This window comes from Brassica napus, chromosome A5 (genome assembly GCF_020379485.1).
Source record: "Brassica napus cultivar Da-Ae chromosome A5, Da-Ae, whole genome shotgun sequence".
Classification (NCBI taxonomy): Eukaryota; Viridiplantae; Streptophyta; class Magnoliopsida; order Brassicales; family Brassicaceae; genus Brassica; species Brassica napus.
In genome coordinates, this window is record NC_063438.1 from 21,785,240 (window position 1) to 21,807,438 (window position 22,199).

At 31.7% G+C, this 22,199-nt stretch overlaps 2 protein-coding genes and 1 pseudogene across 2 annotated transcripts; 2 read left to right on the forward strand and 1 right to left on the reverse strand.

Moving 5' to 3' along the window:
- Positions 1–159: 159 nt before the first annotated feature.
- LOC106451934 (protein TONSOKU-like) lies at positions 160–7,046 on the forward strand. Its single transcript, XM_048779637.1, has 18 exons — positions 160–426; positions 534–1,334; positions 1,854–2,030; positions 2,234–2,325; positions 2,647–2,745; positions 2,877–3,612; positions 3,729–3,858; positions 3,993–4,109; positions 4,326–4,426; positions 4,572–4,692; positions 4,839–4,951; positions 5,032–5,143; positions 5,259–5,363; positions 5,453–5,519; positions 5,609–5,729; positions 5,801–5,974; positions 6,146–6,263; positions 6,357–7,046. Exons 1-18 carry the CDS (start codon positions 160–162, stop codon positions 6,878–6,880), a joined length of 3,975 nt encoding a protein of 1,324 aa, XP_048635594.1. The 3' UTR covers positions 6,881–7,046.
- A 153-nt stretch (positions 7,047–7,199) lies between these two features.
- LOC111216072 (protein IDA-LIKE 4-like) lies at positions 7,200–8,238 on the reverse strand. Its single transcript, XM_022720354.2, has one exon. The coding sequence runs from the start codon at positions 8,113–8,115 to the stop codon at positions 7,834–7,836; it is 282 nt and encodes a 93-aa protein (XP_022576075.1). The 5' UTR covers positions 8,116–8,238; the 3' UTR covers positions 7,200–7,833.
- Positions 8,239–16,626: 8,388 nt separating this feature from the next.
- LOC106414569 lies at positions 16,627–19,628 on the forward strand (annotated as a pseudogene).
- The last annotated feature ends 2,571 nt before the right edge of the window (positions 19,629–22,199 follow it).

Here is a 22,199-nt window from a genome sequence, read left to right on the forward strand (position 1 = left end):
CGCTATTACCTTTTGGCGGGAGTTTTTGGGATTTGATGGCACCAAATTTTTTTTTGCGAAAATGATCAAATCAATAAAACGAGAAATCTGAAATTCGAAGTATCAAAAAAAACCCTTTCGTCGGAGAAAGGAGAGAGAGAGAGGATCATCGAATCGTTCATGGGTCGATTAGATTTGGCGGCGGCGAAGAGAGCTTACCGGACAGCGACGGAAGTGGGTAACCGGAGCGAAGAGGCGAGATGGGCCAATAACGTCGGCGATATCCTCAAAAACGAAGGAGAGTACGTGGAGGCTCTCAAGTGGTTCCGAATCGATTACGATATCTCCGTCAAGTATCTGCCCGGGAAGGATCTGTTGCCTACGTGTCAGTCTCTCGGCGAAATCTATCTCCGTCTCCAGGATTTCGAAGAAGCCTTGATCTATCAGGTAACACGCCTCTGATTAAAAATAAATAAAAATAATAATAACTGACTTCTCGAAGAAGCTTTGACCGAGTTTGACTTTTCTAACTGTTTTTTTGGTGGTTGTTGCAGAAGAAGCATTTGCAGCTAGCTGAAGAGAACAACGACACTGTGGAGAAGCAACGAGCGTGTACTCAGCTCGGCCGTACCTACCATGAGATCTTCTTGAAATCTGAGGATGACTGCGACGCGATTCAGAGTGCTAAGAAGTACTTCAAGAAAGCAATGGAGCTTGCGCAGGCTCTCAAGGAGAAACCGCCTCCTGGAGAATCTGGAAGCTTTCTTGAGGAGTATATCAACGCGCATAACAACATTGGTATGCTTGACCTTGATCTTGATAATCCCGATGCTGCTTGTAAGATTCTCATGAAAGGATTGAAGATCTGCGACGAAGAGGAGGTTAAGGAGCATGATGCTATGCGTAGTAGGCTTCATCATAACCTTGGGAACGTTTATCTAGAGCTGAGGAGTTGGAAAGAGGCGAAAGAGCATATTAAGATGGATATCAAGATCTGCCATCAGATAAGTCATTGCCAAGGAGAAGCCAAGGGGTATATCAATCTTGCTGAGTTGCACAACAGGACTCAGAACTACGGGGATGCGCTTATGTGCTATGGTAAAGCTTCTACTCTAGCGAAATCTATGCAAGACGAGAGTGCGTTAGTTGAGCAGATAGAGCATAATATCAAGATTGTGAAGAAAGCTGTTAAAGTTATGGAAGAGATGAGGGAAGAAGAGCGTAGGCTTAGGAAGTTGTCTGCTGAAATGACTGATGCCAAAGGTACTTCGGAGGAACGAAAGTCTATGCTTCAAGTGCATGCGTGTCTTGAACGTCTCATTGAAAAATCCAGCATAGTATTTGCATGGGATAAGGTTAGTTTATTTCTTAAACACTTCTTGTTTTTTGATAACAATTAATACCATGTCTGCATGTGTTTGAAATGTTTCCAAAAGTTAGAATTGTTTATCTTAGGGGGGCTTCAATCATAAATAAGCGTTGTTAGATCTTCAGATTTCATCAGGGTACTACGGAACTGTTATTTTCTTAGACAAATTCGGGTTTTGTTGAATTCTGTTGATGACATTGTCTTGTCAGATCAGTCATAAAGACTATTATCCAAGAATTGATTGATTTTTCTTCTCTCCAGAAAACATATCTTTTAGAAAGTTAGTCCTGGGATTTAAATTTTTATTTCGTTACTTTTAAACGAAGTCAATATGTTAGACCAAAGTGGCAAAACTATACTTGTTCTGTACCAAACGGATATTGAGCTATCAATGATCCAAGTCTATAACCACTGTTCTAATGACTTGTAATATAGTTTAAGTTGGAAGCTGACATTTAATTTTTCTTCCAACTAAGGGTTTCACTTTCGTCTTTGAATGTCGTAGCATCTTGAATATTCAAAAAGGAAGAAGAAAATATCAGCGGAACTCTGTGACAAGGAAAAGCTGAGTGATGCCTACTTGGTTGTTGGAGAGTCCTACCAAAAGCTTAGAAAATTCAGAAAATCCCTGAAGTGGGTCGGAAGAAGTTATGAGGGATACAAAGCAATTAGTAATTTCGAGGTGAGATTTTGTTTGCTTGTTACGGTTAGTTATTACAATTTATATTTCATTTTTAAATCTAAATCACAACAATATAATTCACTGATGAGGCCTCTCACATGGTTTGGGTAAAAGGAACACTGATAATACTATTTTTGGATTTTTCATATCGTAGCTTTTCGTCTTTATTGACTCTAATGCTCACTTATGTTGGCATCTTTTAGGGACAAGCATTGGCGAAAATTAATATAGGTGATGGTTTGGACTGTATTGGTGAATGGACACAAGCACTCAAAGAATTTGAAAAGGGATACAGGTAGACCCATTATCAAATTGTACATTTGAGCTACTTAGTATCTATTGCTTGTGAGTTTATCCAAATACATGGATCTACTTATTAATCTCTTTTAGAAAATTGACAATTCTATTGCATAGCATTACTCTGTGATGGAAGGCTTAATAGCCGAGCAAGCACGAATCTAATGTAATTCAAATACGTTCTAGAATTACTGCACTATAGCTGATGAATAAGTATTTGGAATCAGTTATCACTATAGAAATTCACATATGCATACCTATCTCATGCTAATGAATAACGTGATGGTCGTTTTGGAACTAATTTCATCTGTTCCTGCAGAATTGCTTTGAAAGCCAATCTTCCTTCAGTTCAGCTTTCTGCACTGGAACATATGCATTATAGCCATATGATCAGATTTGGGAATGCTAAAGAAGCCAGGTAATCTTTACTATGTAGTCGGTGGGCTGAAGTTGGATAGTAATATAAAGCTGCTGTTAGGTTTTACAGGGCTACAACTAGGCTTGCGGTTTCAAATTTTTAGTTTCTCATATACATTTTATACTGTTTAGGGAGTTGAAGGAAAAAATACAAAATCTGGAGTCAGAGCATGGTGAGAGAGCAGAATATGGTACAGAAGATGAATGCTCTGAAACCGACTCAGAAGGGCATGGGAACATTTCAAATGATAGGCCAAATGCATGTAGTTCGCCAGATCTCCAAACATCAAATTCACCTGAATCAGAATCGTTGGCAGATTTGGATGAAACAAATGATGACGTGCCACTAATTTCATTTCTCCAGCCTGGGAGACGTCTTTCCAAAAGGAAACAGTTTTCAGGAAAACAAGATGTTGAGCCTGATCAGGCCAAGAAAGATTTCTCTGCACCAGCAGACTCTCAGCAGACAGTCTCTGGCCGGAAGCGTATTCGTGTAATCCTCTCTGACGATGAAAGTGAAACCGAATATGAGTTGGGATGCCCCAGAGGCAGTTTTCACAAAGTTACAAGTCAGCGTAAGGAAGTCTCTGATGAAAGTATGTATTTTGATGGCGCTGTTAATTGTATGGATAATCCTGCTATTCAAGACCATGTAGAAGAAGGTTCTTGCTCGTTTACGTCTCTCCGTCCCACTAAAGTTGCTCCAGATGCCAACAATTGCAGACCTCTGACCAATAATACTATAGCTGTTGAACCAACTGGTTGCGGTATAAAAGGATCTCAATGTGAAGCTGGCGAATCCAACAGCACGCAATGCAAACATGGATCTGCTCTCGTGAACTTCCACACTTATTCCAAGACAGATGATGTGAGATTTTTTTTACCTTGCTTTTGGTTATCATTAACTAATCTTGATTGGATTGTTTTTTTTAACCTATGCTTCCTCTTTCCTTCTCCCTAATAACTATATTTTAACTGTTGCAGCAAAAAATTCAAATTGAAATTGAAAATGTACACATGGCTTTTGACTCGTGTTCTGGCAATGATGAGTCTGTGAAGGTGGAACTTACTTGCTTGTACTATTTACAGCTTCCTGATGACGAGAAATCTAAAGGTATGTGAACTTATTGATTCACAGCTAACGTATAGAACTCGTCTCATGCTTTATAGTTTATGTTTTACAGCACTTTAACTTCACTGCTCCTAAAGCTGTTTAAATCTTTGAACGTTCAATATGCTTTTCATTAGGTCTGTTGCCTATCATTCATCATTTGGAGTATGGTGGTAGAGTTCTGAAACCATCGGATTTATATGAGGTTCTCTCGGGCTCTTCTGAAAACGTTGTTATTGAAGCTTCCGTTAGTGGTAAGTATTTTCTTGTTACACATGGGATCTACCTGTGATATTTGGAATGTGATTGTCAAGTTGATCTTACTAGTTATATTTTTCATCTCAAATTGTTCTTTAAGTTTTTACATGAGTGTGGCTGAACCGCTCTATTGGTTTATATGATCGTTGGTTCTCCCTTCTTATTTATACAAGACGGCTGGCTGAATCAGCTATGCAATTAATTTGTTGCAGGCTGGGTTCACAAGCGTCTGATGAAACTATACATGGACTGTTGCCAAAATTTGTCAGAGAAACCCAGTATAAAATTGCTTAAGAAGTTATATATTTCGGAGGTGAGAAATTACTGCAAGTTTGCCAGAAATGGATGAAATAGTTTAATTCTTTATTTTCTTTTCGACCTCTTAAAAGCAAGCTAGTTACAGGTATCACTTTATCTAGTGTATAATCTGTATGGTTATCTCATTGTATGTTTATCAGGTAGAGGATGATATCAGTGTGTCAGAATGTGAACTGCAAGATGTATCAGCTGCTCCTTTATTGCGTGCCCTCGATGTGCATAACACAGTTGCAATGTTGGATCTCTCCCACAATATGCTAGGTGAAAGTTGCCTCTAACGTCTTACCTTGCACATTTATTGTACAGTGTTAAACTTCTAGTTTGCGAACGGAGTAAGTTGGTTAACTGATAAGGAACTACTAGGAAATTTAATGGTACTTATTTTTCATCATCTTATTGGTTGCTAGGGAATGGAACAATGGAGAAACTGAAACAACTTTTTGCCTCATCAAACCAGATGTATGGTGCTTTAACTTTGGATTTGCACTGCAATCGATTTGGTCCAACTGCTTTGTTTCAGGTAACCGAATAGGCTCAAAAACTAGAAAGTTTCACATATTCGTGTTTTTTCTTATTGTTAAATATAATCCACTTTACCAGATCTGTGAATGCCCTGTTCTGTTCACTCGGCTGGAAGTCCTCAATGTGTCCAGTAATCGACTTACTGATGCTTGTGGATCATACCTCTCAACCATCTTGAAAAACTGCCGGGGTATAGTTTCTTTAAAGATTGCCTGTCATCTATAGTACCTAATCTTAGACTAATATTTTCGCCTCTTATCTTCTATTCACGCATTTATGCTAAAGTGTCCCCATTTGTTGTTTAGCACTTTACAGCTTGAATGTGGAACATTGTTCACTCACATCTAGAACAATCCAAAAGATTGCTGATGGTTTGGATCCGGAGTCGGGACTTTCACAACTCTATATAGGTAGACTTTTAATTTTTGTCGTTTTACATTCATTTTATTTCTCTCGTTTCAGTTAAGCTAAAGATAGTATTTCCGTACTTGTATGGCAGGTTATAATAATCCTATTTCAGGGAGTGCTATTCAAAACCTCTTGGCTAAAATAGCTACTCTAAGCAGGTGAGATAAAAAAACATTAGAGCTGTATTTTTGTTAACGTTTCAAGTTACGTAAATCGATCTGACACTATCATATGTTCAAACATGCAGCTTTACAGAACTGAGCATGAATGGCATAAAGCTGAGCAGCCAAGTTGTTAGTAGCCTCTCCGCACTTGTTAAGACTCCATCTTTATCAAAACTTTTGGTTGGCAGCAGTGGCATTGGAACGGTAATGAATTTTCTTATATTGTGATTAAATGCATTCGTTTTCATCTGACAATGCTATCCAAATTATTCTAGGACGGAGCTATCAAAATCACTGAAGCTCTATGCTATCAAAAGGAAGAAACTGTTAAGCTCGACCTTTCATCTTCTGGACTAGCGTCTCCTTTCTTTCTTAAGCTCATCCAAGATGTTACTCTAACTTCTAGCATTCTTGAGCTCAATGTTGGAGGAAATCTAATCACTGAAGAGGTATGTTTTCTATGACCTCAACACCCTTAAGCTCTTATCTCTAAACTATTTTGAGGCTGATATGGAAAGAATTTTGCAATCAGTTGAACTCGTGATTTTGTTGTCATTTCAATGTAAAATTATGTGTTCTTAGATCATATGACTGACCCTCTGAAACAATATACAAAACAGGGAGTTAGTGCACTGGGGATGCTGCTTGCGAACCCTTGTTCTAACATAAAAGTTCTGATTTTAAACAAGTGTCATCTGAAGCTCTCTGGAATTCTATGCATAATTCAAGCACTTTCAGGTCTGAACTATTATTTACCCTGCATCTCTTGTTGTAGCTACGATTATACCAAACATCTTCTCGTTTTCAAACTATCAACTAAACATTTTGCAGATAATAAGAATCTCGAAGAGCTTAATATCTCTGAAAATGCTAAAATGGATGAGACTCTGTTTGGCGAGCCTGTGAGTGGAAGCTCAGAAATGGGACAGAAAGAACATGGTACATGTAAATCCATCACCGTAATGGACAAAACTCATAGTGAACATTGCCAGAACCCAGACAAAGAACAAGAGTTATGTGAAGCCAATATGGAGTGTGACGATCTTGAAGTTGCAGACAGCGAAGATGAGCAAATAGAGGAACACACTGCAACGTCGAGTAGTCTTAGTTTACCACGCAAGAACCATATTATCAAAGAGCTTTCGACCGCGCTTGCAGTGGCTAACCAATTGCAGATTCTAGATCTAAGCCACAATGGGTTGTCAGTTGAAGCCTTGGAAGCATTATACATGGCATGGTCATCATCAGAATCGCGAACTGGCATAGCCCAAAGGCATGTGAAAGATGAGATTGTCCATTTTTACGTTGAAAGGAAGATATGTTGTGGAGTCAAACCATGCTGCAGAAAGGATTAAACATATTCCTCTGCTTATACAAAGTCTCCCATTGTTCTTGTGGTGCAAAAGCTTTGTTAAGAGTTAAAGATCTAAATTATCACCTTGTTTTAATTTTTGATAAATATTGTAAAATTAAGAAAAATGTGGTGAATATTAAAAGTGATATGATAATGAAATTTGAGAAGGTACATACATTTACATACGTGTATTTGTAATTTTGAAAATCGTTTGCGGAATTTTCGGATATAAATCAAATCATTCATATTATTTAGCGTGTGATACCATTATTCCCATCATATCATATGAATCATGCGGTGTTTGCATAATTGTTTTGAGTCTATAATTAAATACTAGATTCTTTATCCAAGATTTAAACCTTTGAGAAGACATTTTTATTCTTTTCATAGCTCATTGGTTGAACGAGTAAAAGATGACCCACGGTGTTCTGTAAAAGGTAATGAAGTTGTTGTATTTCATTTTTATCAAATTAAACTTTACGAAATGAAATTATCAACGGCTTTGATATATTATTAGAAATAAATGAAATAATTAACAAGGTGAAACGTAATTAAAGATGTTAAATCACGCATTGAAGAAACGGAAGTTGCATCATCTCATCTCGCAAACTTTAATTACATATACAAAAGAAAAAGAAAAAGAAAAAAAGGGAGTAAAGTAACAAAACCCATCCTAACCAGTACATTATTTTCACTTATACTCTAAAGAAGTTACATGCAATGCAACACCCCAAAAAAAATAACCAAGACTTTTAGCAAAAAAAAATAAAATAAAAAATAACCAAGAGATCAAGAAACAATTAAAAAGAGGTCAAACATCTGAACAGTGTACATGTCAAATCAAACATCAGAGAGCGATGAATGGTTTTCTACTCTTGTTTTGTGTAAGTTCATGCATTACAATACATTATATAAACTACACTAGAGAGACAGAGAGAGAGTGAGTAAGCATGATCATGGAGACAACAATGCTTGTAGACCAATGTCGTTGTGTTTTCGTGAAGGACCAGAAGCCGGAACAGGTAAGTGTCTTGGCAAGATTCCAAAGAAATGGTCTCTCCTCATAGTGTTTTTGTTGTGATCATCATTAGGGATTATGTAGAAAACGCTTGATGGTGACAAGGCTCTCGAGGCGTCGCAATGGTGAATGAAGAAGAAGCAGAAGAACAGAAGAAGAAGAGCTTGTGGGTTTATTGATAACCTTTTCATCCAATAATGTTGATGTGTAGTAACCATTTCAGTGATTCAAATCGAATAAGAGAAAGAGATCACTATAGGTATTTTTGTTTGTTTCAGTTTTGGAGAAGTGGGGTTTGGTTGAGGACTTTTGATGGGAGAAAGAGGGCAACCCCTTTTGAATAGGTCTCTCTTTGGCTGGAAGCCTGGAACAATAATAATGGCCAATAAAACTAAATAAAGGTAAGGGAAACTGAACATTCATTATTGCATTTTATATTTGAATCACTGAACGAACTATCACTTGTGTGAATTTTCTTATATAAATAAATATTTCTTTTTTGCGTGGAAAATGTATCCATTTTTATACCAAAATCTGGAGTATAAAATCATGAATTTGGATTTTATTCTTTTTATAAATTATAAATCATATATGTAGTGTCAGGTTGACCGGGGGACATGAGAAGGAGACTGTTAGAATAATAGTTACCTTTTTATTATTGATTTCTGTAGATGTCACTATGATGCATATCTAGTTATTTGAGTTTTTAAAAGTATAAATAGTAATACTTCTATAATATACCACCTTATCGAGTTATTTGAGTTTTTCTTTGGTTCAACTCCAAGGGTTATCTTTAGGTTCACCAACCAATTATAAGATTTAGTTATTAAAGATTCAATATTTAAAAAAAGAAACAAAATAATAAAAATTTATCAAGTTATATTATACTTTTAAAATAAATAAAATAGTAATAATTACCATTTTTTTTATATTGTTAACACCGTCAGAAAGACACTAAATCCTAAACTCTTGGATAAAATCTAAAACCTTTTGATAAATCATAAACTATAAATCATAAACATTAAAACTAAATCTTAAAAACAGTAAATCCTAAATCTTTAATCCTACTCAAGAATTTACTCAAGAATTTAAGGTTTAGTATTTAGGAGAGTTCTTAAGATTTAGTTTTTAATGTTTATGATTTAGGGTTTATGATTTACCAAATGATTTAAAGTTTATCCAAGGGTTTAGAGTTTAAAATTTAGGGTCTAAGGTTTACTGTTTTGTTGATAGTGTTAACAATATTAAAAATATTTTTTCGGTAATTATTATTTATTTTAAAATCATAATATAACTTGACAAATTTTTAATATTTTATTTTCTTTTTTAAAACATATTAAATCTGAAATAACTAAATCATATTGGTTGGTGAAACTACGGGTTTACCTTAGGGGTGAACCTACGAGTAATAAACTTCCAAAGTTTAATTTTCTTTAAAAGAAAACGGAAATAAACTTCCAAAGTTTAATGACTCATTCAGTTATTTTTCTTTTCATGTCGACAACTTGTTCCTTTTTACCGAGTTATGGATGTGTTTCCTTTTTCCAATTCTTCTTTTGACATTTACATGAAACTCATATATTGTTCTGGTTTATGTCATTGTACTAAAAGATTATTTAAAACAATATGTTTCTCACTCGTTGATTGTTGATGATACCAAATAATAAATAACCGGTGGCGTGAAATGTGTCTTGAATTCACAATTCTTATGTGTTTACACGTTAATTAGAGATGTGTAACTGTTGTGGCCTTGATTTTAATATTCCATTTGGTCATTCTTTCTCGGAAAAGTATAGTAAGACAATTTATTTCTTATAAAAAAAAAATCTAAGTCACAAAGTACTTCAAAGGAACAAATAATATCAACTTCGCAGATTCATATAAACTCATCACGCTCATAAATAAAGCAATCATAAACTCTTACTGATGACTATTAGGAACATCTGTTGGAAGTCTTAGAGATAAACATGAGCTATTTTTAAACATATTCTTCAGCCATCTTTCACGATCCCAAATGTCAATTTCGTGTAACATAGCGGAGTCAAAACCCATATACATCGTAGATATCTAGTCGTTGATTTTTCCCCAAATCTTTACATTTCCACCAACGATATTTCAAAGGTCTGGTCAAAATTAGATTCAAGTCCACTTTAGCTAAACTCATAATCAACATAAATATAGTCACCAACATAAACATTCACCAATAAGTGCTACCGGATACAATCAAGCCTGATCAGATGAAAAAAAAAATTTTTGTTCTCCAAATTTCCTCAGTATTGTTGCCGGAAGGTTTAATAGAAAAACATCGACGTAGAAAATCAAACGAATCTGGTGAAGTGACGCAAAAAAAAAATAGTGACAACCATTTTCCTTTTAGTTGTATTGTTTCTAATGCCTTCAGTCACCTGTCATTCGATTCCATACAAGGAAAAAAAACTCTTTTATTTCACTGCCATCGCAACCACTATAACATGGGAGAAATGAGATAAACCAATCAACTTTTTGTTCTGTTAAGAACAAAGCTATTTCTTTCATTGGCTTTTGCACACGAAGAAGTGATCTCATGTTACCTAGAAAGTGGAAACCATTTTTACGAGCTTTCTTCTTGTTCTTGAGAAGACCATATTTTAGGGATCTCTACAATGATGCATTTTTGAAAAGTATCGTATAAATCCTCAGATTTCAGTTGGATATTAAATAATTGGAGAAGATCGAAGATGATAAGCAAAACAATGAAGATGAAAGATAAATAGAAGATATAACAAACTCACTTAATGATCCTAAGACCCATCATAGTTCTTTAAAGATCTTTGCTTTGATCTGTGTCGCCTTAGTGACTCCGTCTTCGCTTGCATGAGAGGAAGAGAGCGCTTTGGGATCATCAGCATTAGTAAACACACATTTTTTGACGAAATAAAGAATATGGAAAAACAGGTGGACAATAACAATTTTATGATGTGTATGAATAAAATGTTGTGATTGGTACTTCAATTTTTTTCATTAATTGACATGGCAACTCCTCAATGCTTTAGAAAGCTGATGTGTCATTCTATGGAGAGAACTTTGTGGTATTATTGTGTTGATCGGTAGATGTCACTATGATGCATATCTATTATTCTATGTTAGTTAAGAACTAATTGAAAAGCTTTACCCACATTCTCTGCTAATATATTTGAAAACACAGTTAGCACTTCTAATATCTCCACAAAAAGGTAAACAATTAGCACTTCTAGTAGCTTTAAAACAGCTTATTGACAATATACGCACCAACTTCAAGCTATTAGACCACACAACGGAAAAGTTAATATAATGCATTGAAATAAAGGATGATTTGAAGAATTATAATATCCCTTATATATTAATTGAGGAACATTTGAAAAGATGTAACCTCAATTTTGTATTAATTAAAAGAGGCCCCAATGCATAGGTGGCACTCAATTAGGTAGTCAATTACATTCAATTGAAAAATAAGTAGGTCCACATTCGATTTTTATATGTTGTTAGATACATAAGTTGGCCAAACTATATGATATAATGATATGATATGCTATTTTCTTTCCTTAAATAAAACCTACGGAATTACCATAAATGACTAATAAATATATGACAATTAATGATTTTAATAATAAAGATTTGATAACAATTTATATCTCCTCCATCATTTTTTGTTTAATTTTATATTATTAAAATAAATTAAACAATCAAATTAGCTATAAAAGTAAAATTTAGATTTTTTCGTATATGTTATATTTTGAATTTTTAAAAACGACAATAAATGACTAAAACTATTAAAATTATTATGTTAAAAATTAATGATCAATGGTTTAACATTTTTATTATAAGAAGATACACATGATTTTAAAACCATATGAGTAAAAAATATCATTTAATAATAAAAAATATATATATATAGATTAAACACTATATACCATAAGATTACATAAATATTTTAATATTAAAACTTTCAATGAATTTTCAAGAACATTTATAAATTATAAACTTATTAAAGATTTCAGATTAAAAATTTTGTTATCGATGATTTAAATATTTTGTTATAAAACGATATGAATGATCATAGAACCGTATGATTATAAATTCTTATATAATAAATAACTATACAAAATATACTATTCTTATAAAAATAGGTTGTTTCATCTTAATTTATATTATACTTTTTATTAAACTAACTATCGAATTGATAAATAACGTACCAAAAAATGTTTTGCTCTTTCCTTAAATAAAAGCTACGCAAAAAATTTATATGAACCCCCTACGAAAATAGTGAGTTTTCATTATATGTGAAAATTAATTATTATAAATAATAAATATTTGATAACAATTTTTGTATCTTAGTTCTTTTTTTTTAATTTTATATTATTAAAAGATATTAAAAATCACATTAAATATATAATAAAACCATTTATATTTTTCCTTATATGTTATATTTTGAATTTTTCAAAACGTCTATAAATTATTAGAAATTTGAAGATCCCACTATGAAAATTTTGTGATCAATAGATTTTTTTTTTGTCATAATAAGTTACAAATGGTCATAAAATTGTATTAATATGAACTTTTATTTAATATTATAAGAAGATACACATGATTTTAAAACCATATAAGTAAAAAATATCATTTAATAATAAAACATATATATATATTAAAATATATGCCATAAGATTACATAAATATTTTAATATTAAAACTTTCAATGAATTTTCAAAAACATTTATAAATTATAAACTTATTAAAGATTTCACATTGAAAATTTTGTTATAGATGATTTAAATATTCAGTTATAAAATGATATGAATGATCATAGAACTGTATGATTATAAATTCTCATTTAATAAATTACTATATAAAATATACTATTTTTAAAAAAAATAGGTTGGTCCATCTTAACTTACATTATATTTCTTATAAACTAACTATTGAATTGATAAATAATCTACCAAATTTTTTTTTTTTGCACTTTCCTTAATTAGAAGCTACGAAATTACCTAATATGATTAACGTATATATGAAAATTAATTATTATGAATAAGAAATATTTGATAACAATTTTGGTATCTTAGTTCTTTTTTTTAATTTTATATTATTGAAAGATATTAAAAAATCACATTAAATATATAATAAAAACATTTATATTTTTTCTTATATGTTATATTTTGATTTTTTCAAGACGTCTATATATTATTAGAAATTTGAAGATTCTGACTCTGAAAATTTTGTGATCAATAGATTATTTTTTGTTATAATAAGTTACAAATGATCATAAAATATAACGCATATGAATTTTTATTTAATAAATATTCAAACTAAACAATATATATATATATATATATAAACTAATGATTTAAAGCAACAAGATTGGCTGATCAATTTAGTCGTCCAGTTGAAATCTTTGAAAAGTATGTGAAAGACTAAAGTCAAAGTAAATATGGATTTAGAATAATAGTTATATTTTACTAACCGAAATACCGAAATACCGAAAAAATCGAACCGAACCGAAACCAATCCGATATCCAGATTGAACACCCCTAATCCAAATGATGCCAAACTATTGTTTCATTCTCTAAAATATAATAAAAATAATAACTTAATCCCGCGCAAGGCGCGGGTCTTATCCTAGTGTTATGGTAAAATGGATGGTCAATGAAAAAGTATTTGGGTTCCCAGACCCCGAAGTAAGGTTAATAAGATAGAAAATGGGAACAAAGTTCTTTTTCATCCAGATTACCATTGATCAAAGTAAAATATAAATGTGTGATACATAACTCGATTTTAAACCTGAAAAAAAGACACAAAAAATCGAAAACTTAAATAAAACCAAAAAATATATAAATTGCGTAATTTGGGTTTTCTAATATTTTATATAAAATTATATTTTGAGACAAATATTATTTTTAACTAAAAATAATTAATATTTAAAGAAAAAAAATAATATCTTTAGATAACCGTTTGGTTTTTTTTTTTAGAAAATAAAATTCATATGGATTTTTGTAAATTTTGGTCTGGTTTTGGTTTTGAGGTTTTTTGGTTCGTTTCCAGGTTTCAAATGAATATTGTTAATGGGACATTTTGTTATATAATTTAATAACGTATATAGAAATATTATGTATAAACTCGAATATATGTTACAAAAACGGGGGAGTCTGATGACTCTGATTTAATTTCCGTTGTAAAGATTGTACTAGATTTTAATCCGGGCTTTTGGAATAAAAAAAGTTATTTTTATATATTTCTAAATAAGATAGTGTATATGTATGAACATGTTTATGTGGAACCGAAGATTCAAAAAACCAAAATCGAATCGAAATTTATAAATAAGTAAAAAGATTCTTTATCTTTGGAACCAAAAAACGAAACCAAATCAGAACCGAACTGAACCGAAAGCCGAATGGGTACCTAAATTTTTGAGATACAGATTATATAACTACAAATATTAATTATATTTAATTTCTAAATAGCCAATATCCTAAAAATACAATTCATAAACGGAATTACCCGAAAAAAAATTACCTGAATATTTTTATCCAAACTTTTAAAAATTATCTATGAATGTTGAGGCCTAATAGTGTCTCTATGTTTAAATAGTGCCAAGAAATCATTATATTTGTACAAATTATTTAACTCCTCTTAGTGAGTTACATTATGTTTATAAATGAAATTAAATATAGACAATTTTTTCATATTTGTTCCAGACCCACGGTCGAATTGGTAAAACTGACGACCGATATATAATTCACTTTGAATTTAGTGAAAATTTCTATTAATTAAAAATCTGACAAAGTCCATAAATCTACTATTAACCCGTGACATGACACTGGTCGATCCTATAAAATCATAAAAAATCTGATTATATTACAAAAAAAATAATTAAACTTCTCATATACTTTTTAATAGTATATAAAATTGAATAACTATTTGATTTGTGATTCTCTACACTTTTATTAAACTTTTAAAATGTAATTCAAAAAAAATAGTAATGGAAAAAACTAAAATTTGCTGACATGACAATATGAATTAATTTTCGATATTGATAATCTATTATAAGTTTATATTTTATTATTTATATTTAAAAAATTTATAATAATTTTTATTTAGTTGTATATTATTTAAAATTTTAGCCAACGTTCTAATTTGGTACTAACAATTAGTTAAAAATATTATTTTTCATGGGAGACAGAAATAGACATTCAAATAAAATTTTTAAATATCTAATTAAATTTTTAATAAAAATGAATTTTATATTATTTTGTATTTTTAATTAATACTATTATTTGTGTTGATTAGACTTCTTATGAGTATTGATTAGTTGTATAACAGAAAGTTATAAACATATTTCTATGACATGTGCTGCTTATGTGTTAGTCAAACATATACGTTTTGTCATTGGACATAATCATCTGTAATGCAAATTTATGTGCGCTTGCACAAGTATTCATTAGAATCATGAAATGGTCATTGTTTGGTTACTCTTATCGATCGATTTAATTAACGCGGTAAGTGTTAGGTCAATATAGAACGTGGTAAATAATTGATAAATAAAAAGTAAATAAAATAAGATGCAGTTGTATAATCTATACTATATAAAAGTTGAGGCTATAAACCATCGTAGGATTAAAAACGACCAATCATATTGTGACAAATCAACATTTTAATTTATTAATTTTTTAAAAAATTAAGACTATAAACCATTAAGAATGTCCACGTATGATTTAAAACCATCAATCGTATTGTAACAAATCAACATTTTAGTTTATTAATTTTTATAATGTCAAAATTTCTAAATTATATTAAAAATAAAATTAATATTCCATATATAACTTAAACTAACAAAATAAATATTAACATTTCAAATAACATAATTAGAGTACACAAGTTCATGCATGCTTAATGGAGGAAACTGGTTTGTCGACCATTATAGTTAATTAAATCAACTAGCCATATTTTTTTTATGAAAGTTAAATTTAGGTTTAGCAGTTGTTTCTGGTGGCCAATTTTTTTTCTTATAGCATGACAGAATAATAAACAAACTAACATATTTCTCACCGAGAAAATCAACTAGAAAATAGATTTTCTTTGATAAGTGATTTTCTGTGTAAATTTTATTTATTTTGGTGAAAGACCGTTAAGTAATGAATTTTGGGCAACTTTGCTATCATCTGTAATTATTGATATCAACAATGTATTAAAATATACATACATGAATTATTTACGGTACAAAGATCTTACAAACGATACATTAATTAAGTATCAGCTTTAAAATTTAAAATAATATTGTATATGCATCCAAAATTTATTTATAAAAATAACCGCATATAAATTTGAAAATCCTCAACATTGTATCTGTATAGAAAAGTTTAAGTGTTTTTAATTTGTGTCAACTTCTATAGTTATTAGTTGTACTTTCATGTATTTTCTATTTCATTCAACAATTTAAACATTTATTATAATGATTTTTTACTTTTGGTTTATTTTGTATTTACATTTAATTTATTATTCACATTAAATATTTAAATATTTATAAATTTTCTTTCTTGATTTTTTAGATGTCATAACTCTTACCTTGTTAGACAAAATTATAAATAGTCTAAACTATTTTTTGATATTTTGTATATCAAATAAAAATAAAAATATAGAAATTAAAGTTAAGTATTTTTTAAATGTTATTAAACATAAAAATATACATATCCAAACTATTATTTTATGTTTATAAAAAAATTTAGAAAATATTAAATTTTAGTTTCTTTATTTTTATTTACATAACTGATATATTATTATATAATAAAATTAATTCATTTATTAACCCGCGGTTCGTCCGCGGTCGACCCAGCGACTCGGTAAATCGTCCGGTTCAGTGTTTGGGTGAGGTTTAAAAACATTGATCTTAAGTCAAACATGTAGGTAAAACATATCCAATTTTGGTCCCGACAGGACTCTAATTTAATTTTGTTATACTCTAATTTAGATTATGAAGAGCTTTGACTTTGAGTTTTTTTCAATAATGCGATTGTTATTGTTTTTCTTTGCTACCCTTTCATATTCTGATTATTTTTATTCTGTAAGTTTAAAGTTTAGGAAGTGATAAAATCTAAAACCAGTGTTTTTTATTTAGGTAAAAGAAAAATAATCAGGAAAAGAAAGGAATAGATATAAAAAAGTAGAAAAAAATAAAAGATGGGACGAAATAGAAATGCTTCATGTTTTATTTTTTAAAGTATGAAATCTATTAGTAAGAGATTACATATACATCAATAGCTTTGTTATGAAAAGAAAATAAGTAACATAATTTCTATTTAGTTTTATTTTAAATATTAAAATAATATTATGACAATATATTATTATAGTTTTAAATATTACATTTAGTCAATTTACATAAATGTAAACGTGTAAGATGTTTAAATAAATTTCAATAACAACGTAGTTTTCAAATGATACCTTACATAAGAGGTTTCTTAAACTTTTACGATTTAGAATAGATAAACTGCACGTAAAGCGGGTAATAAGAGCATCAGCAACCGTGAACCTGCGCACAAATTCTTAGAAATAGTAATTAGAATTTTTTTATTGTTATTTTTTTTTTTTTAGCTGAAAAGAAGAGATAATCATTCTAGGCCCACAAACAGTGACGATACTGCATAAGAATGAATCCTTAAGCAAGGATTATTTGAACCTTTGGTGACACAGAAACCTAAAAACACGGCCCCCACATAATTATTTTATTAATTTTTGAACAGTTAAGGATTACTTTAAATCCTGCGTTGCAGGTGCTCTAAGCTCTAGTATTTATAATCACAGACTCACACTATTAAAGAAAGGTTTCGATAATTGGCGCTTCATAGCCTCCTTCATCTAATGAAAATATGATATCCCGATGTAATCCTTATTCATTTTCGAAACTAATTATTGTTTAAAAGATTCAAATTTTCACCGGTAAGTTGATTTTGTTATACACGTGGATGTTCTTAGTGTTACGTTACCCTCGACGTTTAATGCCACGTGGCGATGTACCACTGCATTAAGCAAAGGTTGTAATGAATACGGCGCGGCTTATTAATTGGTGTCCGTGTTTAAATCAAGCGTGCAGACTCTTTGGCCGGCGAACGAGGAGTTCTTCTTCTTCTTCTTCGGGTAATAGATTTGTGAGATTTTTTTTTCTGATATAAATGTAAAATCTGAGAATTTAGTCCTCTGAAGTTTCAGGGTTTAATGCAGTAGACATGGCTGGTGAAACCTCGAAGCAAAGGATTTTGGATAGGTTAAGCAATCTACCTGATGAGTTGCTATGTAAGATACTCTCTGACCTTACCACCAAGGAATCGGTCTGCTCAAGCGTTCTATCGAAACGATGGAGAAATGTGTGGTTGAATGTTCCAGTACTGGACTTAGATTCCAGAAAATTCCCATATAAGAATGTCTTTAAGAGTTTCATGGATAGGTTCTTGGGTTCTGAAAATGAGCAACAATTGGAGAGGTTCGAGCTGGTCTATAATAAGGTTCTAGGCGTAGGGTTCGTCATCTTGTTGTTCATAATAAGGTGAACGATGATAAGTTACTCAAGATGCCTCCGTCTCTCTTATCGTCTGAGAGATTGGTGAACTTAAATCTCTATTGTGTGTTGTTGGATCATCCTGAATCTGTATTCTTGCCTTGTCTCAAGATTATGCGTCTGAAGGGGGTCAGGTACAATGGTGGTGATTCGACTATGGAGACTTTAATATCAAACTGTCCTGTTCTCGAGGAGTTATCCATAGTCTATTGTGACGATCTGGAATCTGTGTGTGTGCGCTCCCAGTCACTAAAGAGCTTCAAACTACGGAGTTGGTATGACGATAGTGACGGTCGTGTTGTTGCAATTGATGCTCCAAGACTTGAGCGTCTGACTCTCACTGATCACGTGTCTGACAACTTCATAATACACAGTATTGGTCCCTCTGCAAAGGTAAACATTGATGTTCTCTTTGATGTGGAAAATGGTGACCCGCCGGAGCCATTTGATTCTTCCAAGCTAACTATGCTGACACTCTCTGTTGACACTCTAAATGTATATATTCATACATACAATAGCCTTGTACAGTTTTGTTATCACATCTCTCAGTGATTTTCTTTTATCCCTTGCTGCACAGGTTATTCATGATTACTGTGAAATGGAACAGCTGCCTCACTTCTCCAACTTGTCTTTCTTGCATGCTCGCTTCCAAGAAACTGCGTGGGAAATGTTGCCAGCCTTCCTTGGGTGTTGCCCAAATCTACAATCTGTCGTCTTGGTGAGTCTCATTTACTCATGCTCTAGTATAAAACCACGTCGACATTTATTATGATTAACTCAAAACTCAAACTCCTCTCGGGCTATAATTTTTTTCAGGAGTTTGATTGTCTTCCAGAGACGGAGGAGGTTGATCTTTCGCTAGTGCCACAATGTTTCCAATCATCTCTCGAGTTTGTTCACCTGAAGACACCTTACGATAGACGCATGAAAAAGAAAGGGAGACCACTCACAGGAACCTCAAGTAAGATGAAAATAGCAAAATACTTCCTAGAGAATGCTGCAGCTCTCAAGAAACTGACTCTCAGTTGGAGTTTCTGTAACATCATCAAAAAAATCAAATCGATTCCAAGAAGCTCTACCGGGTGTGAAGTTGTCATGTGTTAGTTTAGGCAGCTTATGATTGTTGTTCCTTGTTCAATACTCTTTACTGGTTATTTTATTTGAGTCCCGACTTTTACTTTTCCAATTCTGGTAACGCTGAATCTATACATGACGTTAGAGAAGAAACCTGTTGCTGTTGGGTATGATAGTTATAGAGAAGAATAATATTATATGACTAATCAGTTACCAGATTCTTTGCTTTGTGAGATACTTTTCCATCTTCCCACTAAGGATGTGGTCGAGACTAGCGTTTTATCTTGCAGATGGAGAGATCTTTGGCATTTGTGCCTGGACTGGATTTGAAGTTTAATGGCTTCACAGATTTTCATAAAAATATATTCTTATCAACAGATTTATAGGTTTGAACAGTAACGTGTGTTTGCAAAGAATTAAGCTGATGTATATTGGATATGAGTACAATGCTTATAACGTGATGAACGATAGACACTGTGATTAAGCAGAGAATTCAACATTAAACTTTAGAAACACTGGTGTGATTCTCTTGTTATAATCCTCAGGTTTGCTCTCTCTCCCTCTGTACATCGATGATGAAAAAATGCCTAGGTTAACATGTTTTGATCTTTAACGCAAGCAAATTGTGAAATTGGATCTTCTGATTTGCTTTTAGTTTTAATAACAGGAATTGGATAGGCCAAACATATAGAATAATAATTTTGGTCACTTTAATTATTTCAAATGAACCGAAAATGTTCACCTTTTTAATGATATCCAGTAAATACGTTTATCCCACTGCATGCATTATATTGGTATATATATTATACTATATAGCCCACACGTTCACTGAAAGTAAATGTATATGTACATATATCCCACACGAGCAAATACGCCCTCGTACGTTTGAAATCCTTACAACTCCTTTCAATTACAAATTTTGCTTCTCTTGATTACATATATATGATCAAAAGCTTTCCCGTTTGTTAAGGCACGAAAGGATGAACTTTATTCCATGATATAAGCAAAAAAAAAACTTATTGATGTGGAATTATATGTAATCGCACGCGAATGAAATATCATCATACCTAGGTTACTTTACGGTTCCTCATTTTACTCTTACCATCTTCCTTAATTACCCGCAGCGTGTGAATATCTTCATCATTAAAGATTTTATTACCTTTATTCCTACTTTTAAAGTTTAAAATATTAAAGTCTTACAACATTAGCAAAGTTAGTATAACTTTCATCCACACAGATATAGCAGTATTAGCTAGTGCCGAATCTGAATCAAAAAGAGAAGCTGGTCAGATCTGATAATATTACTCACCAAGAACTGTATGATGTTGACTTGGAATGGGATAATGACACTGGATATATATGTTTTCTTTTGCATGTGATGCAAACTAGTTGCCTCTACCCCTGGCAACCTCTGAATAATATGAAACACAACCCCACACTTTTGGAACTCGATTCTTCTTCATATATCTATCTTGACCCAATATTTATTTCGACCCATTTGGACCATCGGTTTATGGAGAATTCGTTTTGAATACGTGTCATGCAGAATTTTCTTTTGCCATTTAACCAGTAGCAATATATTTATGCTAAGGTTATATTTAGTATCATTATATATAAACTGCAAATTCACGGAACACATATATCGTATCGATCATCATTCATCTATATTTGTACTCGATGAGGTCTTCTATACCATGCGTTAAGTTTGAGATATACAAATCTCATAAGTCATAACCTGCAAAATACTGTGAATACAAGTTCATGGAGATTTATTCCAAATACCACCGGTTTAGATTTATTGTGAATAGATTGTCGACCCCATTCTTTTTTTTATCAACAGATTGACCCCATTCATAGATACATAAACCTACCCTTTACAATGTATTAGTAGACAACGTCCTAGAAGAGAAGTAAGAACGTAATTAATCTCGTTTTTTACCCATTTCACATTAGTATTTTCTTCCAGCAATTATTTTTTTAATAATGAGAAATACATGTTTCCGATTAGATATAACACCATTTGCAGTGCCGGTCCAACATCTTATGATGCCCCAAGCCAATTAAAAAAACTATGCCCTTATATATATAGTTCAAAATCGTATAACAAGAGTAAAATTCATTGACCAATTAACAATAAACTATCATTAGATTTTGCTGCAATATTTTATGAATAATTGACTATAGCTAAGATTGGTTAACGCATAGAAAGCAAAAATAATAAATTAGTCACATACCTATATAGTACGCCTTATCAATAAAAATACTATGATCGAAGAACTGAAGTTTAAACAATATAAACTAAATTGGAAGCACGATGGAACCGAAAAGAAGGAGGAAAAAAGAAAACTGCTTAGTGGTTAAATTTTAATTAGAGTTTCCTTTTAATTATAATTTAAAATAGAAAATTACTACTAATAATTTAATAACATATTTAACTAATATTTTTTTTAATAAACAGTTTATTGATATTGTTAAAAGATCCGACAAATATCATTCTTATTAATTATGCCCGAAGTATTATTTTAGCAACTTTACAAACTTGAATTATCTATAAAAAAAAACTAAAATATGCCCCTTGAAATTTGCTGCCCTAAGCGGCCGCTTCACCCGCTTATCCTAAAGCCCGGCCCTGACCATTTGCAAAGAAAAAAAAGATAGAAAAGTTGCTTG

What these genes read in the sequence shown, in the direction of transcription:
- LOC111216072 (XM_022720354.2), bottom strand. Translation starts at nt 8,115, where the DNA reads ATGGTTACTACACATCAACATTATTGGATGAAAAGGTTATCAATAAAC.
- LOC106451934 (XM_048779637.1), top strand. Translation starts at nt 160, where the DNA reads ATGGGTCGATTAGATTTGGCGGCGGCGAAGAGAGCTTACCGGACAGCG. An exon ending in CTTATTCCAAGACAGATGAT is followed by an intron (nt 3,613 to 3,728) that starts GTGAGATTTTTT and finishes TAACTGTTGCAG; the next exon opens with CAAAAAATTCAAATTGAAAT. An exon ending in TGATGACGAGAAATCTAAAG is followed by an intron (nt 3,859 to 3,992) that starts GTATGTGAACTT and finishes GCTTTTCATTAG; the next exon opens with GTCTGTTGCCTATCATTCAT.